Source organism: Alligator mississippiensis, chromosome 15, assembly GCF_030867095.1.
Source record: "Alligator mississippiensis isolate rAllMis1 chromosome 15, rAllMis1, whole genome shotgun sequence".
In the NCBI taxonomy this organism is placed as follows: Eukaryota; Metazoa; Chordata; order Crocodylia; family Alligatoridae; genus Alligator; species Alligator mississippiensis.
Window position 1 is genome coordinate 3,394,974 of NC_081838.1, and position 26,546 is coordinate 3,421,519.

General features: G+C 62.3%; 1 protein-coding gene and 1 long non-coding RNA gene across 9 annotated transcripts in view; one reads left to right on the top strand and one right to left on the bottom strand.

The window, feature by feature from the left end:
* Positions 1 to 3,635: 3,635 nt before the first annotated feature.
* Positions 3,636 to 26,546, bottom strand: part of NRXN2 (neurexin 2) — a 101,653-nt gene continuing 78,742 nt past the window's right edge. For 3 of the 8 annotated variants that reach the window (XM_059718384.1, XM_059718383.1, XM_059718387.1), the window contains 5 exons: positions 20,867 to 21,038; positions 18,003 to 18,092; positions 11,964 to 12,286; positions 10,342 to 10,420; positions 3,636 to 5,006 (listed from right to left, as the gene is read on the bottom strand). In XM_059718384.1, the coding sequence (XP_059574367.1) occupies positions 4,123 to 5,006; positions 10,342 to 10,420; positions 11,964 to 12,286; positions 18,003 to 18,092; positions 20,867 to 21,038 (1,548 nt within the window). In that variant the 3' untranslated portion in view covers positions 3,636 to 4,122. The remainder of the gene's footprint in view (positions 5,007 to 10,341; positions 10,421 to 11,963; positions 12,287 to 18,002; positions 18,093 to 20,866; positions 21,039 to 26,546) is intronic. The other 5 variants (XM_059718386.1, XM_059718390.1, XM_059718385.1 and 2 more) reach the window with 3 other exon arrangements.
* On the top strand, positions 5,268 to 26,419 carry LOC132245716 (uncharacterized). Its single transcript, XR_009457444.1, has 3 exons — positions 5,268 to 5,652; positions 18,099 to 18,257; positions 25,803 to 26,419. It is a non-coding gene; the product is annotated as an uncharacterized LOC132245716 (long non-coding RNA).

The window sequence follows — 26,546 nt, forward strand, 5'->3', positions numbered from 1 at the left end:
GGCAGGCACACCCTCCCCTTGCACACGGGGCGCCCCCCACACGGCCTCGGGCGTTTGACTCTATAGGCATCTCATTTGCATAACCCCGCCCCCACCGGGAGGGCTTGCCGGGCTCATCCGGAGGGAGCCGATTAGCAGCGCTTCGCTAATCAGGGGGAGGAGCCGCGCGGGGGCGGGGCGGGGCCCGGCAGAGAGCAGACGAGGCGCGGGCGGTACGAAGTCTAGAACCGGTTTATTCCCCTGGCGATAATGTACATGTGACATCGGCGGGGTCGGAGCCTCGTCCTCCCGGCGGCGCCTCCCGCGACACGCGTGACGTGACATGACTCGAGGGTGGGGGGGCGGATGCGGGGCCCGGCGCCGGCTCGCCCCCCCCCCGGGGCCCCTCGGCCTCTGGTTTTCTTTAAAAAAACGCCAACTAAAAAGAACCGAAAACCCCCGATTCGGTACAAAAAGAACCACTTAAAAGCCAGCCGCGCCCGGGGCGGAGCCTCCGGTACCGTACTGCCGCGTGCACAACGCAGCCCCGTGCCGTATTTCCCCGAGCACGCGCTGGGCGCGGCCCGCTTGACAGGCCCCGTCTCGGCTGGGCGGGCAGCGGGGCGCGTGGGCACGCAGAACTACGGTAGTTGTACTATGGGGGTAGAGCCGCCAGGTCCTGCTCCCCCCCGCCTCCAGCATGGGCCCCTGAACCGGGGGGGCATTTGGCAACTGGAAAGTAATGCGACCCGGCCAAGGAAGCAGCGGCGGAGCCCGGCGGCCCCGAGTCCCGCTGGGTGGAAAAAGCAGGATTTGGGGGCGCCGGAAACAGCCGGGTTTTGGGGGATGAAATCTGAGGGGAGCCGCTGCCTTTCCGGGGCTCACGGGGGGAGGGGGGCTGAATTTCGGGGCCTTTCAGGGCCCCCCCTCTGAATTTTAGGGACCAGATTTTGAGGGGGGAAGCTGAATTTTGGGGCACCCCCCCCCTCCGGGCACGCAGCGGGGGAGGCTGGGCCCTGACCCGGGCTGGCAGTGTGGGGGCACAGGCTGGCAGGGGTTAACACTGCTGGCTGGGCAGGGAGGGCTCTGCCCCCCCCCCCGCCCAGCTCCCCTATAGATATAGATATATGTATGTACATTTGAACACAGAACAGGCGCCTGGGCCCCATAGCGAGCTCAGGAGCCTATGGCGGTGCAGGCGTTGGGGGGCATCCACGGGGCCGGCACCTATAGCCTCATCTAGATAGGGACCGTGGGGGCCGGCCCTGTGCCTGTATATATCTATGGGGACCTCATGGGCCAGCTTCACACCTCTGTATAGGCACCCCACGGGTCATCCGTTACCTATCTCTCTGTCATATATAGGGATCTTGGGGGGTCATCCCTAGCTCTCTTTCTATATCTATATATAGGGACCTCACAGGTCCTTATATCTACATATATAGGGATTGGAGGGCCAGCCCTATATCTATAGACACCTCATGAGCCACCCCTATATCATACCTATATATAGGGCTGGCCCATGAGGCCACTACATATATATGCATCTATATATGTATCTGTATCTCTCTCTCTGTATATACATACATACATACGCACATGTATCTATAGGCACCTCATGGGTCAGCTATATATATACATATAGCTGATCCACACACACACACGCACACCCCCTCATGGGTCATCCCTATATCTCTGTATATAAGGCCCTTGCAGGTCAGCCCTATATCTATATGCATCTATAGGGACCTTGGAGGCCGTTATACATGCACACACACACACATATATATGTGTGTGTATGCATGTATCTATCTATATATAGGAACCTTTCAGGTCATTCTCATATCTATATATCTGTATATATATAGGGACCTCAAGGGCCAGCCCTATTTCTACTTAGCTATAGGGACCGCTCAAATCACCCCTTTAGCTATATAGGGACCATGCAGGCCATCCTTTTATTATATATATATATATATATATAGACACACACACACACACACATATGAGAACCACAGGGATCAGCCTTGTTTATACATATATACATGCATACATACACACACGCACACACACATATATATATATACACACACACACACATACACCCAGACATACATATATAGGGACCTCATGGGTCACCCACACATATATATGGGCCACTGGGGTCAGCCCTGTATCTATCCCTATAGGGACCTCCCAGGTCAGTGCTCTCGCTCTGTATAGGGACCCTGTGGGTCATCTATATATCTCTGTATAGGGCCCGCAGGGGTCAGCCCTGTATCTATATAAATGTGTGTGCATATATGTGTATATATAGGGGTCAGCCCTGTATCTATGTGTGTGTGTGTGCATGTCTATACACACACATATATACATGTATAAATACACAAACACAAATGTATGGCTATATATGTGTGTGTGTATATATGTGTGTGTATATATATATATATATATATATGGGGGAGAGCCCTCCGGGGCCATCCCTATACAGCTCCCTGTCCAAGGCAGATGCAGACACGCACGCTCCCAGGCCACATCCCTTAGGGGCTCCCCTATAGCTGCACGTCCCTACGTCTGCCTAGAGATACAGGGACCCCCCCATACCGCCGTGCAAGGCCCCCACGGCCGGTCTCTGTATCTGCCTATAGGGACCTCAGCCACTTGTCAAGGGGGGGCATACACAAAGAGACGCGCGACGGGGGGCGGGCGATAGCACCTTGGTACAGAGAGAAATTGGGGGGCCCCCAACCCGGGCAGGACGCATCCCCCCACAAACCCCATACAGTCACATACAGGCCGTGAGCCCATCCCGGGGGGGGGGGGTCAGATGCCTCCTGGTGGGGGCTTGGCTGGAGGGGCAGGGGGAGGTTTCAAAGACTTTGTTTTGGGGGGAGGTCGCTTTCTACCCCCCAAGAGTTCAAACCAGGGGGGCTTTTTCCACTGGTCATGAGCAAAAGGAAAAGAAATGGGGGGGACCGGGAGTGTCTGTCCCCCCCAGCTGCGTCCAGATGTGAGGGGGGCAGAGGGGGGATCCCCCAAAGTCATCTCCAGAGAGAGGAAGTGTCTCGCGGCCCCCCCGGCCCCGGCGGCGCTGGGGGGGGGCTCCGGCCCCGGGGGGGTGAGTATATTGAGATACGTGGAGGTCCGGTCTCCGTTCGTCCCCTCGGTGTCTGAAGGCAAAATCCTGGCTCGTCTCCGCGCTGGGGGAATTGTGGGGGGCTGGATCTGTGCCCCCCATGGGTCCCGCGGCCCCGGCCCCCTCATCCTCCTTGCTGGCTGGGGGGGAAGAGGGAGGGCAAAGAGCAACCCCGGGGGCCCCTAAATCGACCCCAAACCCCAAAGAAATGGATGGGAAATGAAACGGGAACCCCTGCAAACCCAAAGTGACATCCAGGCGGCCGGGAACGGGCCCGGCCCCCCGCAAGAGAAACCCCTCCAACTCCTCCCAAAAGGAAACCCTAAGAAACTCCAAACGACCCTCGAGGAGCCCGGCTGGGAACCCCAAGTCCCCGACCGAAGGGAAACCCGAAGACACTGACCCCGAGGCAACCCCGACCGAAACGCCCCCAAACCCCCAAATCAACCCCCCCGAAGGAAACATCCCCCCACAATCAACTCCCCAAAGCCCCTCACCCCCCCACAGGAAACAAGCCCCCAAAATCAACCCCCCCAAAAGGAGACACAACCCTCTGAAATCAACCGCCCAAGCCCCTCAACCCCTCACAACTCAACCTCCCAAAGCCCCTACAGCCCTCAAAAGGAGACAAACCCCTCTGAAATCAACCCCCAAAGCCCCTCAACCCCCCCAAAGGGCCCCCCAAGTCAATCCCCGAAAGCCCCTAAACCCTCCTGACCAAGCAGACCCCTAAGAAGCCCCGAAACTACCCCCTTCGACCTCCAGACCCCCCCCCGACAAAGCCCAGAGCCCCGTGGGAGGGTGGGGAGAAGGTGTCTCTGCCTGGGGGGGTCCTTGCCCCCCCGCCCTGGGCGTGCACTCCCGGAGGGGGATGAGGGGCCGGGGGGGCCGGGTTCTCCCTGCGCTGCTCTCTCGCTCGCACGCAGGAGGCCTGGCCGGGGCCGGGGCCGGGGGCGCCGGGGGTCCGTGCGGGCGTGTGAAGGGCAGGGCGGGCGGCGGGGGGGCGCTCAGACGTAATACTCCTTGTCTTTGTTCTTCTTGCTCTTGCCGGGGGCCTTGGCGGCGGCGGCCGGCTTCTCCTTGACCACGGCCCCGTTGCTCTGGGCCGAGTTGCTGATGTAGTTGCGGCTCTGGTCGACCTGGTAGGAGCCCTCGTCCCGGTTGCGGTACTTGTACATGGCGTAGAGGAGGATGAGGATGCAGAGGGCGGCGGCCGCCACGATGCCCACCACCATGCCCGTGGTGCTGCTGGACTCGCGGATCACCTCCACGGCGCCCGGCGCGCCCCGCTCCCCGGGGCCCGTGGTGCCGGCTGTGGGCAGAGGGCGGGGGTGAGGGGCGGCCGAGGCGCCGGGCGGCCGCGGCCGGCGCCGGGGGTCCAGTTCGAAGGCGGTGGGCGGGGGCGGGGGCTGCTCGGGGGGGGGCTTGGGGGCTTCGCGGTTGTTCATTTTCCCGGCGGGGATGTTCCTCAGCAGGTCGGGGGCGGCCGTGGTGAGCGGCGCGGGGCTGGCCGAGGCGGCGGGCGCGCCTGTCCTGCCCGGTGGCCGCGGCCCCTTCTTGCCCCCGTCCGGCCGGGCTAAGAGGGTCCGGTCGGTGACCAGGGGGAAGGTGGCCTCGAAGTCCTCGTCGTCCGTGGGGGGCAGGCTGGAGTCGAAGACCTCGCCCGAGGCGTAGCCGGAGGCCTCGATGGCGTCGTCGCAGTCGCTGTCGTCCTGCTCGGCCAGGCAGGGCGGGCGCGGCTGGGCGCCGGGCGCCAGCGAGTCCCGCGTGGCCTCGACCACGGTCAGGTAGGGGCCGAAAGTCGGCGGTGGGGGGATGAAGGGGGAGCGGGTGGCCACGGGCGGGGTGTCTAGGGAGTCCTCCGTGATTATGGGCAACACCAGGTCGCCGCCTGGAACAAGAGACAGAGACAGGAGGAGGAGAGACAGGGAGAGGAAGGAGGGGGGGCGGGTTAGTGCCCGGCGGGGATGCCCCCCCGGCCCCGCACGCCCCCCCCGGCCAGCTGCGCCCCGCTGCCCCCCTCCTCGTGGCCACTAACCACGCCGGACTTCCACGGGGGAACCAAAAGCCAACAAAAAAGAAGTGGGGGGGGAGGGGGAATAAAAGAAAACCAAAGCAACGGGGGCAGGACGAGGAACTCAAAGCGGGCAGCGCGGAGGCCGCGAACGGGGGCAAAGAAACAGAAAAGCTCCCTGGTCCGGCCTGAACCTCACACACCCCCTCGGCGCGGCGCGGCCTCCGCTGCCTCCGTTAGCGGCTCCGTCTGGGGGGCGTTAACGCGGGGACCTTGGTTTCCCCTGTGCTCGCAGCGTCACACAGCGGGTGTTTTTTTTTTCCTTCCTCTTTTTTTTTTTTTTCCTTTCTTTCCCTCGTTATTTTATGTATTTAGTTAGTTATGTTATCTGTTTCCTCCTTCCTTCCTTCCTTTTTTCCTTTAAACATAAGAGAGCAAACCCCGGAATTCAGGCAACTTACATCAACAAATTGGCCCATGTGATTTTAGCATGAAGAAAAAAAATTACAAAAAAGAAAACTAGGTAAGAATGTTTTTTGGAGAAAAAGCAACTTTTTTTTTCTTTCTTTCATTCATTTTTCCTTCTTTTTTTTTTTTTTTCCTCTGGTCTTTGTCCGACCTCCTCTCCTCTCCTCGCCCTGCCTGGCTGGCCCTCGGCCTGGCTCCGCTCCTCTCCGCGGCTCTGAGCTGAATGATCTTCCTGCCCCAGCTCCTTCCTCTTCTGCTCTTCCTTCCTTCCTCTCCCTCCTCTCTCCTTTCTCTCTTCCTTCCTTCCTTCTTCCCTCTCTCTCTCCTTTCCTTTCCTCTCCTTTCCCCCGCGCTCTCTCGCCTCCTTCCTCCCTTCTTTCCTCTCTGCCCTGGCTCCGCACACACTGCTCCGTCCTCTCCCTCTCGCTCCCTCCATCCATCCATCTCTGTCCTTGCACCCTCCGCCCCTCTCCCCAGGCTCCGGCCAGGCGTCATCCGCCAGCCTCTGCACCTGCGCCCGTGCCTCCCTTTCCTGCCGTGCTGGCTCTGTCCTTCCTGCTCCCCCTGTCCCCGTCCCCCCAGCCCTGCTCTCCAGCCTGCATCTCCATCTGCAGCTCCAGCTATCTGTCTGTGTCCCCTCCCACCGCCCCCCGCCCCGGCTTTCCACTCTGACAACCACCACGGTGGAGGTCGGGGTCGGGATCGGGTCTGCGGGAGACCCGTGGGAGGCCCTGCCCTGGCTGGAAGGGGGTTGGGGGCAGGGGGGCGGGGGCAGACAGAGCAAGCAGCCCGTCGGGTGGGGAGCGCGGCAGAGATGGGGGTGGGGGGAGCGCAGAGGCCGGCAAAGGAAAAGGCAGCTGAGCCCCGGGACCCAGGAGTCCTGGCGACCGGGTCCGCGTTGCTTTGGGACTCTAGGCCCCTGCTGGAGTGGGGGGAGCACCCGGGCCCCCACTCCCCGCCCAGAGCTGGAGGGAACTCAGGCATCCGGGCTCAGGCCCCGCTCCCCTCCATGAGCTGGGACGGAGCCCAGGCGCCCGGGCTCCCCGCCACCCCTCAGACCCCACTCCTGTCGTGGGTCTCAGGAAGAACCAGGTGTCCGGGCTCCCAACCCCTTGCTGCCACGTAACCCGCACCCAGGACTATGTCGCAGTATGAACAGAGCCCAGAGTGATGCCTTGGCCCTGATTAGGGGCACGACTGAGTGAGGAGGGGGAGAGGGCGGCAAATGTAGGTGAGGGGCCGGGATGCCGGGGTTCTGGGTGTTTTGGGGCTTGGGGAGACCAGGCCCCTCACTGGGATGCGGCTGGCTCTGGGGTGGGGGGTGTCAGCAGCTAAGTAGAACAGAGACACGGCTGCCTCTGGGGTGGGGCCTCAGGAACGGGACGCGGGGCTGCAATGCAGCTGGCTCTGGGGTGGGATGTGTTGGCAGCCGAACCACTGGCTCTGGGGGGCATCGGGGCTGGGGACGTGGGGCTGCAATGTGGCTGGCTCTGGGGTGGGATGTGTTAGCAGCCAAGCCACTGGGTCTGGGGGGCATCGGGGCTGGGGACGTGGGGCTGCAATGTGGCTGGCTCTGGGGTGGGATGTGTTAGCAGCCAAGCCACTGGGTCTGGGGGGCATCGGGGCTGGGGACGTGGGGCTGCAATGCGGCTGGCTCTGGGGTGGGATGTGTTAGCAGCCAAGCCACTGGGTCTGGGGGGCATCGGGGCTGGGGCTGCGGGGCTGCAATGCGGCTGGCTCTGGGGTGGGATGTGTTAGCAGCCAAGCCACTGGGTCTGGGGGGCATCGGGGCTGGGAATGCGGGGCTGCAATGCGGCTGGCTCTGGGGTGGGATGTGTTAGCAGCCAAGCCACTGGGTCTGGGGGGCATCGGGGCTGGGAATGCGGGGCTGCAATGCAGCTGGCTCTGGGGTGGGATGTGTTAGCAGCCAAGCCACTGGGTCTGGGGGGCATCGGGGCTGGGGACGCGGGGCTGCAATGCGGCTGGCTCTGGGGTGGGATGTGTTAGCAGCCAAGCCACTGGGTCTGGGGGGCATCGGGGCTGGGAATGCGGGGCTGCAATGCAGCTGGCTCTGGGGTGGGATGTGTTAGCAGCCAAGCCACTGGGTCTGGGGGGCATCGGGGCTGGGGACGTGGGGCTGCAATGCGGCTGGCTCTGGGGTGGGATGTGTTAGCAGCCAAGCCACTGGGTCTGGGGGGCATCGGGGCTGGGGCTGCGGGGCTGCAATGCGGCTGGCTCTGGGGTGGGATGTGTTAGCAGCCAAGCCACTGGGTCTGGGGGGCATCGGGGCTGGGAATGCGGGGCTGCAATGCGGCTGGCTCTGGGGTGGGATGTGTTAGCAGCCAAGCCACTGGGTCTGGGGGGCATCGGGGCTGGGAATGCGGGGCTGCAATGCAGCTGGCTCTGGGGTGGGATGTGTTAGCAGCCAAGCCACTGGGTCTGGGGGGCATCGGGGCTGGGGACGCGGGGCTGCAATGCGGCTGGCTCTGGGGTGGGATGTGTTAGCAGCCAAGCCACTGGGTCTGGGGGGCATCGGGGCTGGGAATGCGGGGCTGCAATGCAGCTGGCTCTGGGGTGGGATGTGTTAGCAGCCAAGCCACTGGGTCTGGGGGGCATCGGGGCTGGGAATGCGGGGCTGCAATGCGGCTGGCTCTGGGGTGGGATGTGTTAGCAGCCAAGCCACTGGGTCTGGGGGGCATCGGGGCTGGGGACGTGGGGCTGCAATGCGGCTGGCTCTGGGGTGGGATGTGTTAGCAGCCAAGCCACTGGGTCTGGGGGGCATCGGGGCTGGGGACGCAGGGCTGCAATGCAGCTGGCTCTGGGGTGGGATGTGTTGGCAGCCGAACCACTGGCTCTGGGGGGCATCAGGGCTGGGGACGTGGGGCTGCATTGCGGCTGGCTCTGGGGTGGGATGTGTTAGCAGCCAAGCCACTGGGTCTGGGGGGCATCGGGGCTGGGAATGCGGGGCTGCAATGCAGCTGGATCTGGGGTGGGATGTGTTGGCAGCCGAGTTGCTGGCTCTGGGGGGCATAGGGACTGGGGACACAGGGCCCTAGCAGGGCTGCGCCCAGCTCTGGGGGGTGTGGGTCACTCATGAACACTTTACCACAAAACAGCTCGAACAATCAAAGCCCCCTCGTCGGTATGTAAATGAAGCGGGTGGCAGCTATTCACGAGCTGGGCTTGAATCTCTGAGAGGAGGGAGCCTGGACACCTGGGTCCTCCACAGCTCGGGTGGGGGGGCAGTGGGAGCTGGGGGTGGGAGCCTGGATGCCTGGGAGGGGCGTGGGGTCTAGGGAGTCAGAGCAGGGGGCCTGGCAGCCCGGACACCTGGGGTCTCCTCCCGGTTTCACCAGCCAGGGCCTGGCGTTCCGGGTTCAATGGCTTCTGCTGCGTTTTCCTTTCTGGCCCTGAGTAATGCAGGGAGCTGGTGCTGGGGGGGGGGGAGCGGGGCTCAGTCTGTCCATCTGTCTGTCCAGTCTGTCCAGTCTGTCAGTCAGTCCGTCCGTCTGGAGAAAGGTGCTAAGGGGGGTGGGGGGTGGAGCCTGGACATGGGGGGAAGCAGGGGGTGGGGGTGGGGATCAGTCCTGGGGGGGACAGGCCAGGCCGGGCGCGCAGTACTGGGCTCTGGGTCAGTGCACAGCGGCCTGGGGCCGGGGTCTGGGACCGTCACAGGTGTGTGCAAGTGTGCACATGTACGTGTGACGTGTTGGAGAGTACATGGAGCCACAACCACATACACGCTTGCATGTATGCAGACGTGTGTGGGCATGTCTGAGTGTCGCAGTGCATTACTGCATGCTGAGATGGCGTGCGGGGAGAGCTGTGTGTGTAAGCGTGTGCACAGAAATGAGTGCAGGTTGGGGGGCTCCCAGTGAAGCTGTTAATGTTCCCTTGTGCACAAGGTGTGTTCGTGTAGGGCGTGTCATGGTGTGCACATGTGCCTGTGTCAGTGTAGACTTATGAGCACGTGACTGCATGTGTCAAAGGATAAGTGGCAATGCACGCAAGTGTATGTGAGCGCCCGTGTCCACACAGGAGTGTCTGAATCTTGGCAGGCATAGGAAGGCATGAACCTGTCCCTGTCTGTGCACAAAGGCATTTACAGGGACAGGTATGTGTGTTTACAGGGATGTGTGTGTGCATGTGTCTGTGCGTGCATGAAGGCATGTGTGGAGAGGGACAGCTGTATGCATGGGCACAGAGGTGTGTGCGTGTGTATACAGGGGTGTGTGTGTGTGTGCGTGCACACCATGCTGTGTGCATGCCCTGGGGATATGCAGGTGTGTGTGTGTGAGTATGCACTGGGGTGTGCATGTGTGCCTCAGGACATGTGTGTTCATAAGGGTGTGTTCCAGGATTTTTCTATATGTATGAATGCACCAAGGCTTGTGTATGTGTGTGTGCATGGGGGCATGTGCACGTGTGTGTACAGAGGCATATGTATATGTGCTGGTACCCCAGGGCATGTGTCCATAGGAACATGCGTATTTGTGTATGCACCAGCGTGTGCATCTACAGAGATACGCATGCATGTGCATGTGCACTGGGGTGTGTGTCTACACGGACATGTGTGTATGTACGTGTGTACCGGGGTGTGTGTCTACAGGGACACACGTGTATGTACATGTGCACCTGGACACGTGTCTACAGGGACACCTGTGCAGGTGCGTGTGCACCAGGATGTGTGCGCACGTTGCCCCCCCTCCCCCTGGCACTGGCGGCGGCGCGGAGAAGGACCCACCTGTGCTGGGCTCACACTCCTCCAGGTCCTCGTCGTCGCTCGGGCACTCGGCTGACGCCACCAGCAAGTCGTCCGTGTTCTGGTGGGGGGAAGGAGGGTGAGGTCAGCAGGGGAGCGCCCAGGTGTTCAGGCACCCTGCCCCACTGCCCCAACCCCTGCTCTAGCCGGTGCCCCCGGATCGGGCCTGGATCGGGCCCCCCGGAGGGAGCCGCGCTGTGGGGGGGCAGCCAGCAGGGGGCGCTCTGCCTCGAGGGGCCCTGATACCCACTCCAGGAAGCTAAGCAGGGTCTGGGAAGGTTGGCATACCAATGGGAGACCACGTGTGCTGATGTCCCAAGCCCTAGGGGGCACCGTGCTGCAGGGGGCAGCCAGCAGGGGGCGCTGGGCTTGGCTGCGGTGCCAGGGCCCGGTGCCCTTGGAGCGGGTCTGTGGCGCTGCAGGGAGCGGGCGTGGAGCCAGCAGGCGCTGGGACTGCCGAGGAGCAGCAGTGCAGGGGCAGCATGGCAGGGGCCAGCGGCTGGTGGTGAACACGGGCTGGGGGGCGGGCTGGGAGGGCAGCATCTGCTAGAGGGCAGGAGGCCTGTCCCCAGGTGTCCAGGCTCCCTCCTGTCACCCCCAGCTCTGACCCCCTCCCAGAGCCGGGGGGAACCCGGGCATCGGGCTCCCAAGTGTCTGGGGTCCCAGGCCCCCTGCTCTAGCTTGCAGCCCCCGCAGCGGGGAGGGGCTCCAGGTGTGTGGGGTCCCAGGCGTCCGGGGTCCCAGCCCCCCCCTGACTCGCAGCCCGGGCAGTGGGGAGTGAACCCAGGTGTCCGGGGTCCCAGCCCCCTGCTCTCGCCCCCCAGACCCGCCCCCTCCCCCTCGCTGCCTTCAGCTCTGAGTCATCCTCACCCCAAAACCCCGGCCTCCCCCTCCCCCCCCAGCTCTGCTCTCCCAGGGATGGGAAATCAGGCCGCTCTAATTACCGGCTCCGGTTGCCATGGCAGCCGGGACGACTTTGTCAGCGATTTTCCCTCTAATGCAGGAGGAGGAGGAGGAGGGGGCTGCAAAGGCTCTGTCACTGCAGCTGGGGTGTGAGACCCTGCAGCCCCCACAGATCTGCCCCCGGGGTCCCCTGTGCCTCCCAGTGGGGTGTCATCCCCTGCCCTGTCCATCCCCATGGCTGCCCCCGACATCTCCCTACCCCGCAGCACCAGCCCCCGGGGCTCCCCGGGGTCACAGGTCCCACTTATGCTACAGAGCTGGGACACGCGGCCTAGAGCAGGAGGTTGGGGGGGAGGATACAGACCCCCCATGTTACAGAGCTGGGACACTTGGCCTAGGGCAAGGGGGCGGGGAGGATACAGACCACCCTTATGCTACCGAGTTTGGACACGTGGCCTAGGGCAGGAGGTGGGGGGGGAGGATACTGACCCTCCCCCATGATATGGAGCTGGGACATGTGGCCTAAGACGGGGTTAGTGTGGGGGAGGATACGGACCCCCCATAACACAGAGATGGGACACGTGGCCTAGGGAAGGGGTTGCGGGGAGGATACAGACTGGACATGCTATGGGTCTGGGACACGCGGCCTAGGGCAGGGGGTTGGGGGTGAAGATACAGGCCCCCACCCCGGCCCCGCTGACCTGGGCAATGCTGTCACGCATGGTGGGGGAGCGCCCACGCCGCGTGGTAGTGGTGGCCATGGTGGTGGTGGTCTCCATGATGGTGGTGGACATGTCGGCCAGCAGCGTGGTGGCCGTGGTCTCAGTGGTGAGCACGGAGGGCACCTCGCCCACCAGGCGCAGGTTGCCTTCAGCCCGCACGTTGGGGTCGCTCTCAGCCGCCAGCGCCAGCACCTTCAGCCCGTTGTAGTACAGCCCCGAGATCTGGCCCTGGAAGGGGCGGTCCTGGTCGCGGCCCCCGATCTTGATGGCGGCCTGGCTGTTAAAGATGGTCAGCTGCCGACCTGCCGGGGGACATAGAGAGGCAGGACCAGGGTGAGCGAGCGCCTGGCAGCTGCTGCACGGGGGGAGCTGTAGGAGCCGGGGGCCCGTGGCCATGTCCCCTCCTCTGGGCCCTGCCCCCTGGATACGGTGGGGCTGCCCCTGCTCGGATCCCCTCACCCAGCACGTGGTGGAGATCAGCAGGCCTCTTGCCGGCACCCAGCACCCATCCATCTCTCTACCCCTGCTGCCTGCCATCCCTCCACCCCTCTACCCCCACTGCCTGCCATCCCTCCATCCTCCCTTCCTTTCACCCACCCATTCCCATTTCCACCCGCCAGCCCCACTTCCCTCCCCATCCATCCATTCTCCTCGCTCCTTCCTGCCTTCCTTCCATTCATCCACCCATCTCCATTCCCCCCCATCCATGCCCTGCAACCTCCACCCCGTCCTACTCCAGCCCCGGCCGAGCCCTGCAGGGGGAAGACGAGGGAACAGGAGGGCGAGAGAGCGCGAGGAGGTGCTGCTGGGGGGGGGGGGCTCAGACACCTGGGGACCAGGCCAGGGGCCATCACCACCCAGCCCCACGTGCAACGTGCCAGCCCTGGTGTGAAGCGAACCCCCACCCTCCCCTTCCCTCCCATGCTCTCTTCCCCTCCTCCTCTTCCTCACTCCCTCCTTCCCACAAGGTTTTAAAAAAAGCCAAAGGGAAGTGTCAGAGGGGGGTGGGGGGGGCATTGAAGGGACCTCCTAGTGCAAACGGCACTGCATCCTCGTGTGAGCCCCTCGCACAGGGCCAGTGCAGACGCTGTAACCCTCTGGGTGGGGCGACAGCAGGTTTAGGCACCTTTAAGCCACCTGGCCCTGCACGGGGCCCTGCCAGGTTTTGGGGGTGTGGAGGGGAGGGAGGGGGCATTAGAGTTTTAATTAGTTTCCCTCTCGTTAGCAGGTTATTATTAGAATTTTTGTTGTTGCTTATTTAGAGGCATTGTTAGATGGTTTAGTTCCTGCCGGGGGTTTGGTGCTTTTTTCAGCGTGCAAGAACCCGTGTGCGCTGGGAGGCACCCGCCTCCCCCCCTCGCATGTGCTTGTGGCAGGCATGGGGGCCGGCCCAGGCCTTGCTCACTGTGCTCGCACCCTCACTGGATGCTTTGGGCCTATGAGCATGGGGATGTGTGCGAGGAAGAAGGGGTAAGGAGTGTCACATGCTTGTGAACAAGGTCACGTTGGTCACTGACCCATGCAGGCAAAGGGGCATGATGGGGGCGCATGCCTCTTGTGAACAAGGCAGGCCTGGTGAACTGGAGTCATTGAGCGTGACCCTGGAGCATGTGGGGCACCAGGCCGTGCCCGTTGTGTGTGTTGGGGCATCCCCAAACCTGGCCCCAGTGAACACCAAAGCATCATGCGTGACCCTGGTGAATGCCAAGGTGCCACCAGGCAGGACCCTTGTGAGCACCGAAGTGTCATGAGTGAACCTGGTGAGTACTGAGGCATCAGCCCATGGGTCACGGGGGCCCTGATGCAGGACCCTTGTGAGCGCAGGAGCATGAAGCGGGACTCTCGTGATGCTTGGGCAGACAGGACTTGTGACGAAGGAGGGTGAGCCTGGCACGTGTCATGAAACTGGTGAGACTGACAGGAGCACAGTTGTGCCAAGCTGCGGCCCTCGTGAGCGCAGCAGCATCACCGACCAGGGCCCTCGTGAACAGGGAAAGCGTCAGCGAATATGACCCTCGTGACCAGCAATGTGTCACTGCACACGACCCTTGCGAACAGCAAAGTGTCGTGAAATAAGGCCCTCGTGACTACTGGCGTGTCCACAACATGTCCCTTGTGAACAGCAACTTGTCACAGAGTCATAGAAGATGACGGGACCTCCGGAGGTCACATCTAGACCAACCCCTGCTCCGAGCAGGACCAGCCCCAGCCCCAACTCCATCATCCCAGCCAAGGCTTTGTCTACTCGGGTCTTCAAAACCTCCCAGGATGGAGATCCCACAGCCTCTCTGGGGAACTTGTTCCAGTGTTTTACTACCCTCCTCCAGGGAAAATTCTTCCTAAAATCAAAACTAAACCTCCCTCGCTGCAACTTGAGCCCATTTCTCCTCGTTCTGCCATCTGCCACCGCTGAGAACAGCCCAGCTCCAGCCTCTCTGGATCCACCCTGCAGGGAGCTGAAGGCTGCTATCAAATCCCACCTCCGTCTTCTCTTCTTCAGACTGAATCAGCCCAGGTCCCTCAGCCTCTCCTCACCAGTCCTGTCCCCCAGCCCCACAACCATTTTCCTTGCCCTCCGCTGGCCTCTCTCCAACTTGGCCACATCCTTTCTGTGGTGGGGGCCCACAGCTGCACACAGGACTCCAGATGTGGCCTCCCCCGTGCCACGTAGAGGGGAAGAATCACTGCCCTGGATCTGCTGGCACTGTTCCTACCAATGCAGCCCAGGATGCTGGTAGCCTTCTTGGCACCAAGGGCACACTGCTGGCTCCTGTCCAGCTTCTTGTCCCCTGTCTCCCCACATCCTTTTCTGCAGAGCTGCTGCCCAGCCTGTCACCCCCAGCCTGTCCCAGTGCAGGGGACTGTCCCGTCCTAAGTGCAGGACTTTGCACTTGTCCTTGTTGAACTTCCTGAGATTGCTGTTGGTCGGATCCTCCAATGTGTCGAGGCCTCTCTGAGCCCCAGCCCCCCTCATCACACAACCCTTGTGAGCAGGGAAGCATCACAAAACAGGACCCTTGTGATAAACAAACGTGACCCTTGTGAACAGCAACGTGTTGCTGCAAGTGACCTTCGTGGAACAGCTCCCGAGACAGGCCCCTCGTGAACCGGGAAGCGTCACAGAGCAGGCCCCTCGTGAATACGGGAGCATTAATAAATGTGATGAGCAACATGTCACTGCACGCGACCCTTGTGAGCAGTGACACCTCGCAAAACAGGCCCCTCGTGAACAGGGAAGTGTCCCAGAGCAGGCCCTTTGTGAACACCAGAGCATTAATAAATGTGATGAGCAGTGTGTCACCACATGCGACCCTCGTGAGCAGTGACACCTTGCAAGAAAAGGTCCCTTGTGAATAAGGAAGTGTCAGCAAATGGGACCCTCATGAGCTCCAGAGTGTCAATATGACCCTTGTGAAAACCAGTGCGTTGCCACATGCAACCCTTGTGAACACGTCTCAAAACAGGATCCTCGTGAACAGGGAAGCCTCACCAAATGGGACTCTCATGAGCACCAGAATGACACTGAATGGGACCCTTGTGAATGCCCTCATGCTTGTGACACCATGTCACATGGTGAACACAGCTGAGCAGGCCCAACGTGCTCTGCTCACCGGGAGACACGGGGCCTGGGGGTGGCAGGCTGACCCTGGGGGGTGGCTAGGCCCAGGGAGAGGGATAAGTGGGGCGGGGGGGTGGGTGGATGGATGGATGGATGAAAGGATGTGGAGATGGATGGATGGAGGTGGGGTTGGATGGGTGGATGTGAGGACATGTGGAAGGCTATGGTGACAGATGGATGGGTGTGAGCGTGTATAGAAGGCTATGGTGATGGATGGATGGATGGATGGATGGATGGGTGTGAGGACATAGGGAACGCTATGGTGAAGGAAGGATGGTTGGATGGATGGATGTGAGGATAGATGGAAAGCTGGGGGAGGAGGGATGGATGGGGATGGGCGAGTGGTTGCGAGGATGGGATCGAGGGGGTAGGGAAGGTTATGGTGAAAGAAGGAAGGTGGACGGATGGAGGATAGCTGGGGGATGGAGAAGTGTGGGGATGACAGGTGGATGAAGGGAGGAAAGGACTTGGAGCTGAGCAAAGGGGCGAGTGGGGGACGCAGGGAAGGTGGGGGGAGGCATGGATGGAGGGGGCTGGGGCAGGGGCAGATGGAGGTGTCCAGAGTGGCAGAAAGGGAAACAGAGGGATGGATTTGGGGTGCAGGAGGGATGGACAGGGAGGGATGCCCAAGGGGGCTTCTGCAGGTGGGGAAACTGAGGCCCGTGGCCAGCAGCTGCTACATACCCTTCCCCCCTGCTGACCCAGAGGCAGCATCGGGGATGGAAGCCAGGCATCCTGGGGCCTGTGGGTCCCAGTCCCATAGCTGGGGGGGGTGGAGATAAGCAGGGTGGGACTGGGAATGTTTACCCCTTCCTGCTCCAGCACAGCCCCAACCCAGCCTGGAGGACCCCTCACTGCCTCGATGGTGGCTGCGATGGGGGACAGCACAGGGCTGGGATCGGGGCGATGGCAGTGAGGGGAGACCAGACCCAAGTACGTGCCCCCCTCAGTCCCAGCCTGGCCAGGAGGCTGCCCCTGTGACCCCCCACGCCCCGCGAGACCCAGATGCCTGGGTTCTCCCCTCACTCTGGGCAGGGACTAGGATTCGGTGGGTTCGAGCGGGGGCAGCGGGAGCCCGGACACCCGGGTTCTCTCCCAGGCCCCAGCCAGGTGCTGGACGCCAGGACAGACCAGGCCACGGTGGGGGTGGGTGGCTGGGGGGCCGATGTTTTCCAAGCGCCCCTTTCCCCACTGACTCCAGACAGGTTTTCGCGCCCAGCAGAACGCAGCACTTGCCACCCCCACCCCCTGGCACGCCAAGGGTTACCTCTCCTTCGTTACCAGGTCCGTCCATAATTAGTGAGCCGATCACCCTGAGTTGGATTATTTGGGGGGAGAAGTTTGGGGGGAGGTTTAAAAATCCATTAGCAGGTTAGCATCCCTTTAACTGGAGTTTTGGGTTGGTTTTTGGCAGTTTAATGATTCTGTTAGTAATGCTTTGTTAGCGGGTTCGGGCTTTGCCCGGCGAGACGGGCTGTTGCTTAGCAAGTTAGGCCAGTGGTTAGCTGGTTAGATCGGCCGTTAGCGGATGAGGCCGGTAGTTAGCAGGTTAGATCAGCCATTAGCAGGTTACCGCGGCGTGGTTAGAGCCTTGTTAGCACCTGGTTACACGCAGTTAGGAGGAGGGTTTGGGGGCAGGTTTTTTTTGGGGGGGTTGCTTTTTTGGGTGGTTTTGGTGGGGTTTTTTTGTTTTTTCCTTTTTCCCCAACTGAGTTTGAGCCTTAAAGGTACAGAGCTCCACCTGGCGGGGTGGGAAAGGCGGGCAGAAAGCTCTGCCCAGAGGGTGGGGGGAGCAACGGGGCAATTACAAAGCTGGTGAGGGGGCAGGACGAAGAGGAGCTGGGCTGGACTTGGATAAGTGTGCAGGGTGCCTGGGCAGGAGGGATGGCCCGGATACCTGGTCTCTATGCTCATCTCTGGGAGGGTGAGAGCAGGGGGCCGGAAGCCCAGATGCCTGGGGTCTCCCCAGCTCTGGGAGGGGAGTTGGGGCTGGGAGCCAGGACACTTGGGGTCTCTTCAGCTTCGGGAGTGGGGCTGGAGGGGGGGAGCTGGCAGCTGGACGCCTGGGTTCTCTGCCAGCTTTCCAGCAGACTCCAAGCCCGTTCTGCCCTTGCTCTTGCCCGGTGTCTGCCTCTCTGGACAGGACCCTGCTCCTTCTCAAAGTCCCTAAGCGCTGGTGTCCTATTGCCCAGGCCTGGGCAGGCGGTATCTCCCGACAGTGCCCTACGGGGGGGGAATGACACCCGTGCCATGGGGGAGCCCCGACCTTCCCAAATCCGTCACCAGCTTCCAACTGCCCTGGGGGCCTGGTGGGGAGGGGGAGGCGGGTGGGCAGAGCTCTGCACCTTTAAGCGCTGTGATTTATTGGTTATTAAGCGGAATTAATTGCTGTTAATTACCTTTGTCGAGTAGCCACTCATCTACTACTCGACCGAGCCGATACGGTATTCTCTGTCTAGCAATCGCCAGGCGTTCATTATCACTGTTGCCTTTAGAGAAGTTTAAGGGAAGAAGAATGTTGCAGTCGGTTAAAAAACGGGAAGGAGAGAAAGGAAGAAAGAAGAAACAGAAACCAGGAAAGAACCAAAGAACCAGAAAGAGAGAGAGAAAGAGAGAAAAAGACCCAGCCCCACGCGCCCGCTGGAAGGTCAAAGGTCAGAGGTTAGCGGGTGGGGGGGGCCCGGTTGGTTTAGCGGGTTTAGCGCGGCCGCGAGCTAGTTAGGCGGGTTTAGGGGGCTTTAGCGGGGGGGGTTAGACGGGTTTATGCAGCGTTTATGGGCTTTAACGGGGCTTTAGTGCTGGTCGTTAGTTCCCTCCGCGCGGTGGGGGGGTGGGAGGGGCAGCGGTGACCGGAGCAGCAGAGGAAATGGGGCATGTGGCCCCCCCAACCGGCTCCCCCCCTCCCTCAGCTGGTCCCAAACCAATGACCCCCCCGACCCGGACCCCCATCCCCGCCAGCCGCATTTGTATCTGAGAACAGGGGGAGCTGGGCACAGCTGGGAGCCATGGATGCGAGGGGGCAGGGGGCTTTTGTGCCTGGGGTAGATCAGGCCCCTGGTCTGAAAGGGGGTAGGCGGGGGAGATGGGGGAAGGATGCAGGGCAGGAGGGGGCTGGTGGGAGACGGGGTCCTGATCTTGGCTTGGGGGAGGCTGGGCAGTCCCGGGTGCCTGGGCTCCCTCCAGCTCTGGGAGGGGAGTGGGGGGCTGTGGGGTCTGGGAGCCCGGACGCCTGGGGGCCGAGAGCAGGGGGTGTTGGGAGCCTGAAGTGCTCTTCCCAGGGTCCCCCCTCTGTCTCTCAGCCCCGGATGTCGCTCGTCCCTCCTAATTAGCAGCCATCGGGGACTTTCCAGGCTCTCATTAGCGCCCGTATTAACAAGGCGATTAACATCTTTAATTAAAAGCAGGCGGGTGCTGGGAAGTGACCTGGGTTGGTAATCAGAAGCTGGCGCTCCCAGGGGGCCGGGGAGACGGGATGGTGCAGCTGCACATGGGGACCGCATGCATGTGCATTGCGTGTGTCCTCTGGTGCACAGAGCCACAAGGCAAGGGGGGGTTGTGGTGCTTGCATAGGTGTGCAGTGCACGTAAAAGGCGTGTCCGTTTGCACATCAGCCCATGCATGTGTGCCCCGTCCTCCTGACCCTAGCAGGGCAGACAGGAACCACATGCATGTGCCTGGCATGTCACTCCACCTGTGCATCACGGGGTGTAATTGTGTGAGTGCTGGCCTGCAGACGAACTACACGTGTGCTTCCTGTGTCAGCCTGCACGCTCCTTGGGGCCTGCACAATCCTGCCACGTGTGCCTGGCTTGCCTCCCCCATGCCCATGGCCACCCCTCACCTAAATATGATGTGCATGGGGGATACTGGAGTGTCCAAGAGTGTGCATGAGGACCCACGTGCACAAGCGTATGCATGGGGCTTATGTGTGCAAGTGTGTGCATGTAAGCATGCATGGGGCCTGCGTGTGCTCCCAGCCTGCTCTGGGGGAGGGGCTGGCTGAGCCCCCCTCCTGGGGGCAGCATGTCTGGGCAGGCGCTAGTACAACGTGATGCCTGTCCCTCACGATTACCCACAATGCTGTGTGCTGGATGCTGAGCAACTGCTAATGCGGCCTGGCAGCCCCGCTCCACCGGGCGGAAGCACACGGCCAAGGGTGGGGGAGAGGGGGGGTGGGGAGCACGCATATCAGTGCACATGTGTGTGCGTGCGCATGAGTGTCTCTCCCATCTACCTCCAGAGCAGCTCAGCTCGCAGGGTGCTGGGTTGCGGAGAAGTGTGTGCGTGCGTGCTTGTGCAAGGGACCCCCTCCGGCATGTGCGTGTCCCAGGTGTGCCTGTGAGCATGCACAGGGTCTGGGAGGAAGCGTGCAAGCACATGTGTGCATGCTGCACTGGGAGGCGGGGGCGTTACACGCTCACATGTGTCGGGATCCCTGCACGTCCTCTGGTCTGACCTGGTGGGGCTGGAGGGGGTGTTTTGTGCGTGACACAGCACTGGGAGGGGCAGTGTGGGGGTGAGACAGCCAGCGAGGTGCAGAACCGGGGGGGCGGGTGTTTCCAAATACAAATGCGGCATCTTCCCCCCCGTTGCCCCCCGACCCCAGGGGCAGTGGGATGCAGCAGAGGCCGGAACTGCCCCAGACCCTGCCTGGGGGGCACCCATGGCAATGGGGGGGCAGGGCAGAGCCGTGGCCCCCGGGAGCCGTATGGGGGGTGTTTCACTTCCCCCTGCTAAAATCCACCCCTGGGGCAGCTGAGATACCCCGCCCAGCCCGCTGGGAACTGCCCCACTAGACCTCAGCTACCCCTGGGCCATCTGCCCCCCCACGCTGTGCAGGCAGGTCCTGCCCCGGCCTCCTTCCAGCCCTGCGGGGAGGGCAGCTTTACGCAGAATCCTCTGCCCAGGGGAGAGTGGCATTCTTACCCAGCATGCTTTGCACAGGGCAGGCTGACGGCTTTACCCAGAATCCTTTGCACTGGGTCTGACACTAACAGGGCAAGGCTGGCTCCTGACCATACCCACAATCCTTTGCACTGGAACTGGTGCTAACAGGGTGGGCTGGCTCCTGACCATACCCACAATCCTTTGTACTAGAACTGATGCTAACAGGGCAGGATTGGCTCCCAACTGTACCCAGAATCCTCTGCACTGGGGCGGACGCTAACAGGGCGCACTGGCTCCCGGGGCTGGCGGCTGTCCCCAGCCCCCTGGGGCAGGCAGGCGGGGGGGCTCCGGCCCGCACGGGGCGGGGGGTGCCTACCTGCAGGGTAGCGCTCGTTGACGGGCCAGTTGTCCACCTGGAGCGTGGCGTTGCCCCCGCTGCGCGTGAAGCGCACCACGTGGTACTTGCCGTCGCTCACCGCCGCGTTGGGCTCCTCGATGGTGATGTCGTCCGTGCCCACGTTGAAGATCACCCCGATCGTGCCCTGGTCCTGGGGGCACGAGACACGTCAGGGGGGGTGGGGGGGCAGGACACCTGGGTTCCATCCTGGCTCTGGGAAGAGCGTGGGGGGCTGGAGGGTGAGAGCAGGGGGCGGGCTGGGAGCCCGGACACGTGTGTCCCCTCCAGCACTGGGAGGGGAGTGGGAGCTGGGGGGGGAGAGCCGGGGGGCCGGGAGCCTGGACACCCGGGCTCTCTCCAGCCTGGGGGGGAGTGGGAGCTGGGGGGCTCCCTGGCTCACTTGGGTTCTCCCCAGCTCTGGGAGGAGAGCAAGGGCCGGGGGGGTGCGAGCGGGGGGGCCGGCAGCCTGGGTCCTCTCCAGCTCTGGCAGGCGAGCGGAGGGGGAGTGGGTGCGGGAGAGGCAGCAGAGCAGTGCCCGCGGCAGTGGCTGGCTGGCAGAGGCGCGTGCGCAGACAGATTAGTAGGCAGGTAGGTGTGTGCAGAGGGATGCAGGGAGAGGACGGATGTGGGAGGGAGCGACAGAGGAGACAGAGAGGATGGATGGGACCCAGGTGGGCAGCCCCTGCTCCCCCCACCCCGGACCTGGAGGGAACCCAGGAGTCCCGGCTCCGGCTCCCAGCGCCGCCCCCCCGCTCCCCTGCCAGAGCCAGGACCCCAGGCGTCCCACCCTGCGGCTCCGTGGAGGCAGGGGCTCCCTCCCTGGGGCCTCGTTCATCAAAGCCCTGTTAATCCAGCTCCTGGAGCGCATTAATGATCAGGCCGGGCCTGCAGAGATGGGGGGGAGGCTTGGGCTCGCTGGCTGGCCCCCTCAATGGAGCGGGCTGCGTGTGTCCTGGATGCCTGGGGGGTGTGTGTGTGTGCGTGTGTGTTTGCGTGTGTCCTGGATGCCTGGGGTGCATGCATGTCCTGGATGCTTGGGGGGGTGTGAGTCCATCCTGGGTGCTTGGGGCGTGTGTACATCTGTGTGTGTGTGCACATGTGTGTTCTGGATGCCTGGGGTGTGTGCGTGTCCTGACTGCTTAGGTGTGTGTGTGTGTGTCTGTCCTGGGTGCTTGGTGTGTGTGTGTGTTGCCTGGATGCCTGGGGTGTGTGTGCGCATGCGTGTCCTGGACGCTTGGAGGTGTGTATGTGTGTGTGCGCGCGTCCATCCTGGGTGCTTGGGGGGTGTGTGTGTCCGTGTGTGTCCCAGTTATGTGTGTGTGTGTGTGCAAGTGTGTGTATCCACATGTCCCCCAGATGCCTGGTTCTGCGCATGTGTCCACGCACCATCGCTCCCTCTGTCCTCTTCAGAAAGGCCCCACGGGGGCTGTCTGCACGGGTGCACTCGTGTGTGCTGGTCCGTAACTCACCGCACCAGCTCTATCTGGGTAGTGTGCGTGTGCGCGCGCGCACGTGTGTGTGTGTACATGTGCGGGTGTTGGCTCATAGCTCACAGCTACCATTCTTGCAGCCATGCCAGCCTCCTCCCTGGCTCTAGGAGAGCAGGGGGGCTGGGAGCCCGGACACCTGGGTTCCCCCCTTGCTTTGGGAGGGGAATGGGGGCTGTGGGGTGAGAGCCAGGCATTACACACAATACAGACCGGCAGAGCAGAGCATGGAGGGCCATGGCCCGGGGAAGGGGCTGGAGCACGCTAGGACACGGAACTGCATGCATCACAGACCACCGAGGCGAGGGTGCGATGCCGAAGCCCTGGCAAAGCAACATGGAGCAGGCAAGGGGAGGGCATTATGGGAAGATGGGCCACCAGAGCCAGCCCAAGGGCATGGGACACGCTAGGTACCGAGGGCCGTCCATGGACTGCCAGGGCAGCGCACAGAGCAATGGCCCGGCAGGGCAAATCTACAACCTGCAACGACCGGGTGTTACATGAGACACGGGCTGCCACGACTGGGCGTTATATGGGACATGGGCTGCCATGAGTGGGCATTACACGGGACACGGGCTGCCATGACTGGGTGTTATATGGGACACAGGCTGCCACGACTGGGCGTTATATGGGACATGGGCTGCTACAACTGGGTGTTACACGGGACACGGGCTGCCATGACTGGGTGTTATATGGGACACAGGCTGCCACGACTGGGCGTTATATGGGACATGGGCTGTTACAACTGGGCATTACACGGGACACGGGCTGCCATGACTGGGTGTTATACGGGACACGGGCTGCCACGACTGGGCGTTATATGGGACATGGGCTGCTACAACTGGGTGTTACACGGGACATGGGCTGCCATGACTGGGTGTTATATGGGACACAGGCTGCCATGACTGGGTGTTATATGGGACACAGGCTGCCATGACTGGGAGTCACATGGGACATGGGCTGCCACGACTGGGTGTTACACGGGACACGGGCTGCCACGACTGGGCGTTACACAGGATACGTGCTGCCCTCGCCAGGTGTCACACAGCACACATGCCACCATGCCCAGGCATTACATGAAACACGGGCTGCCACCACTGGCCATCACACACGACCAGGCGTTACACAAGATACAGACTGCTAACAGGTCGCTACACAGGATACGGACCGCCAACAACCGGGAACCACGTGGAACGGGCTGGCAGAGCCACCCCAAGAAGGTCACTGTGCAAGGGAAGCGACAAGATGGCCGCTGCAAGTGCCTCCTGCCACTTCAGCCCCCCAAATGGCCTCCTGGTCATGCCAAGCAACAAGATGGCAGCTGCCTGGGCAGGATATCTGCTTTCCCGTCATTAACATCAATCTCTCCCTAACGAGCTGGGCCACCCGCTCAGTGGTCTCCTAGTCATGCTATCAACAAGATGGCCGCCACCCCGGACGACTGCTTGCTCCTCTCCCATTAACATCATGTTCTCTCCAAGAAGCGGGCCAGCTCCAAAATGGCCCCCAGTCCCGCTAAACTAGATGGCCGCTGCCCTGAGGTCTGCCCCGCTCTTGTGGTCATCACGAGCGATCCCCAAAATGGCTGCCTGGTCATGCTAAGCAAGGTGGTCGCTGCCCTGCTGACTGCCCCCGCCTCCGCCTTCCCCCCTCTCATGGACGTCCCACTCTCCCTAACGAGCAGAAGATCCCTAAAACGGCTGCTTGGCCGCGCTCAGCCAGCCCGGATGCCTCCTTCCCCCTTGTTAACACCACTCTCTCCCTCACGAGCAGGGCCACCACCAAAATGGCCGCCCGGTCACGTCAAGCGATGAGATAGCTGCCCCCGCGGCACGTGCTGAGGCCTGGGCGCCGGTCGGCCTCGCCCCTCTGGCCCTCGTGAAGAAGACGACGACAATTAAATCCGGACATCCAGCCCCATGGCGCTGCCCGAGGGGCCGACTCTGCCCTGGAGGAGTGCGGTCCCCAAGATGGCTGCCGGCACCCACGCCAAGTGAAGGGGCAAAATGGCAGGTCCGTCCGTCCTCCCCTTGGGCCGGCGCCACAGCTCAAGACCGAAACAGCTCGTCTGCCCAAAAAGGGGCACGGGATTGAGATGGGGACCCCCGCGCCCGAGCCTTTGCCAGGAAACAAAATGGCTGTCGCCTCATGGCAAGATGGCCGCCGCTCGTGCCAACCTGCAAGGCGCCGTGACAGCGAGCGGCCGGCTCGGGGGCATCGGGGTGGGATGCGGCTGGCTCTGGGGTGGGACACGTCCCGGTGGAGACGGCCGGGCCGGGCCGGGCCTGCGGGCGGACGGATCCAGGCGTCTGGGGCGGCGGCAGGTGCCATGCCACGTCGCCAGCCCCCCGCCGCCTGCCGAAGGCCAATCAAGGGAAATTGTTAATTAGGAGCTAATGAGACCGATCAGCTCCCAGCTCGTTAGCGCAGCTGTAATTACTGCGCCAGGGCAGAGAATATGGGAGCCTGGAGACTGGGCGGGCGGGGGCTGCCGGTGCCGGGGGCTCCCCTTGGCGAGGCGGGGAGGGAACCCAGGGACGGGGGCTGCCAGTGCCCCGCTCTCCCCCCACCCCGGCACTGCTGCCCTCCCCGAGCCGGCACAGCCCAGGCTGCGGGCTCAGGACCCCCGATGGGGCGCTGGGCACGGGGGGGGGGGCACAGGCAGGATCCTGGCTTTACACGGGCGCGGAGGGGCCGGGAGCCCGGACGCCTGGGCTCTCTGGGAGGGGAGTGGGGGGCTGGGGACCCGGACCCCAGCGCTCCCCACCGTGCCCAGACACCCGCTCGTGCGCGGCGTGCGACGCCAGGGCCCCGTGCGATGGCTTGGGGGGCAGGGCGGGCAGAGCTGAGGGCTCAAGGGCGTCGTGCGCCTGCTCGTGCGAGGGATGGAGGGGGCGTGCAAGGCACCTGTCACGGGGACACAGCTCGCACCAGGGAGAACCCATGGGGTCCGGGCCGCCTGCTGCACGCGCTCCGCCGCGCTCCCCTTCCCCGGGCTGGTGTCAGGGCCAGGGGAGCCCGACCTGGGGAGAGCCCGGGGGTCCGGGGTCTTGGGGGCTGGTCATACAGCCTATCCCTGCCCCCCGCCCCCCCGGAGCTACCATAATTCTGCTGACAAAGCGCACGCCCAAAACTCTGAGGTACCGTAATGCTCTTTGTAAAGCACCTGCCGCAACAGCCTGGGGCCATGCTGTCTCCAGGTGTTACCATAATTCTAGTAAGAAAGCGCAGGCAAATCCAGCAAGCCGCTCCCCAACCCCCACCCCTCCTTTTTTTTTCTTTTTCCCTTTCTGGGATCTACCGTAATCCACTGAATAAATGGACACACCAGGGAGACCCTGATGATGCCAGGCCAGGGGGTACCCTCGGTCTACCATAATGCTACTAATAAATGGTAAGCACTCACATTTCCACGTCCTCCCCCCCAGGTCTCAGCTGAAGTCTTTGGGAGCTACCGTAATACCACTAACGACACCCCCATCTCCAACTGGCAAGTGCTACCACCGGGCTGTTAATACAAGGCATGCTGTACCAGACACCACCCCACCTCACCGTACCGTAAGTGCTCCTTATAAAGCGCACACCACACGGGGGACCCCAGTCTCAGCGTGAGTTATAAGCGGGGTGGGGGGTCCATCAAGGGGCTCCCATAATGTTACTAATGAAGTGCACACCATAACAGAGACCCTGACCCCAGACTGGCCAGCAGGGTATGGGCGCTACTGTAACACCACTAATAAAGTGCACTCTGTAATGCAGACCCCGATTCCGGACTGGGGGTGCTACCATAATGACTCTAATAAGGTGCACTCCATGACACGGACCCTGGCCCCAAGCTGAGTATATGATCGTTACCGTAATACCACTAATAGACAGCATTATAAAATGGAGACCCCCGATGGCAGTAGTGGGGGAGGGGGTGCTGGCGATTACCGTAATACTACTGAGGAAGCACAGCTGGAAGCAGGCCAGGCGCCAAGGCAGGGAAGGGCCCGCGGGGCTGACGGGTGTGACAGATGCTGTGCATGGCTCCAGTGGTGGGGGAGGAAGGGGGGGCTGGCATCGATGGGAGCCTAATAGCTCTAATTAGGCAGAGATGCTGGCAGCCAGCAGGGACTCAGTGTGACCCAGTGCCAGCCCTCGTGAGCATCACTGGGAGACAGGGCTGCAGC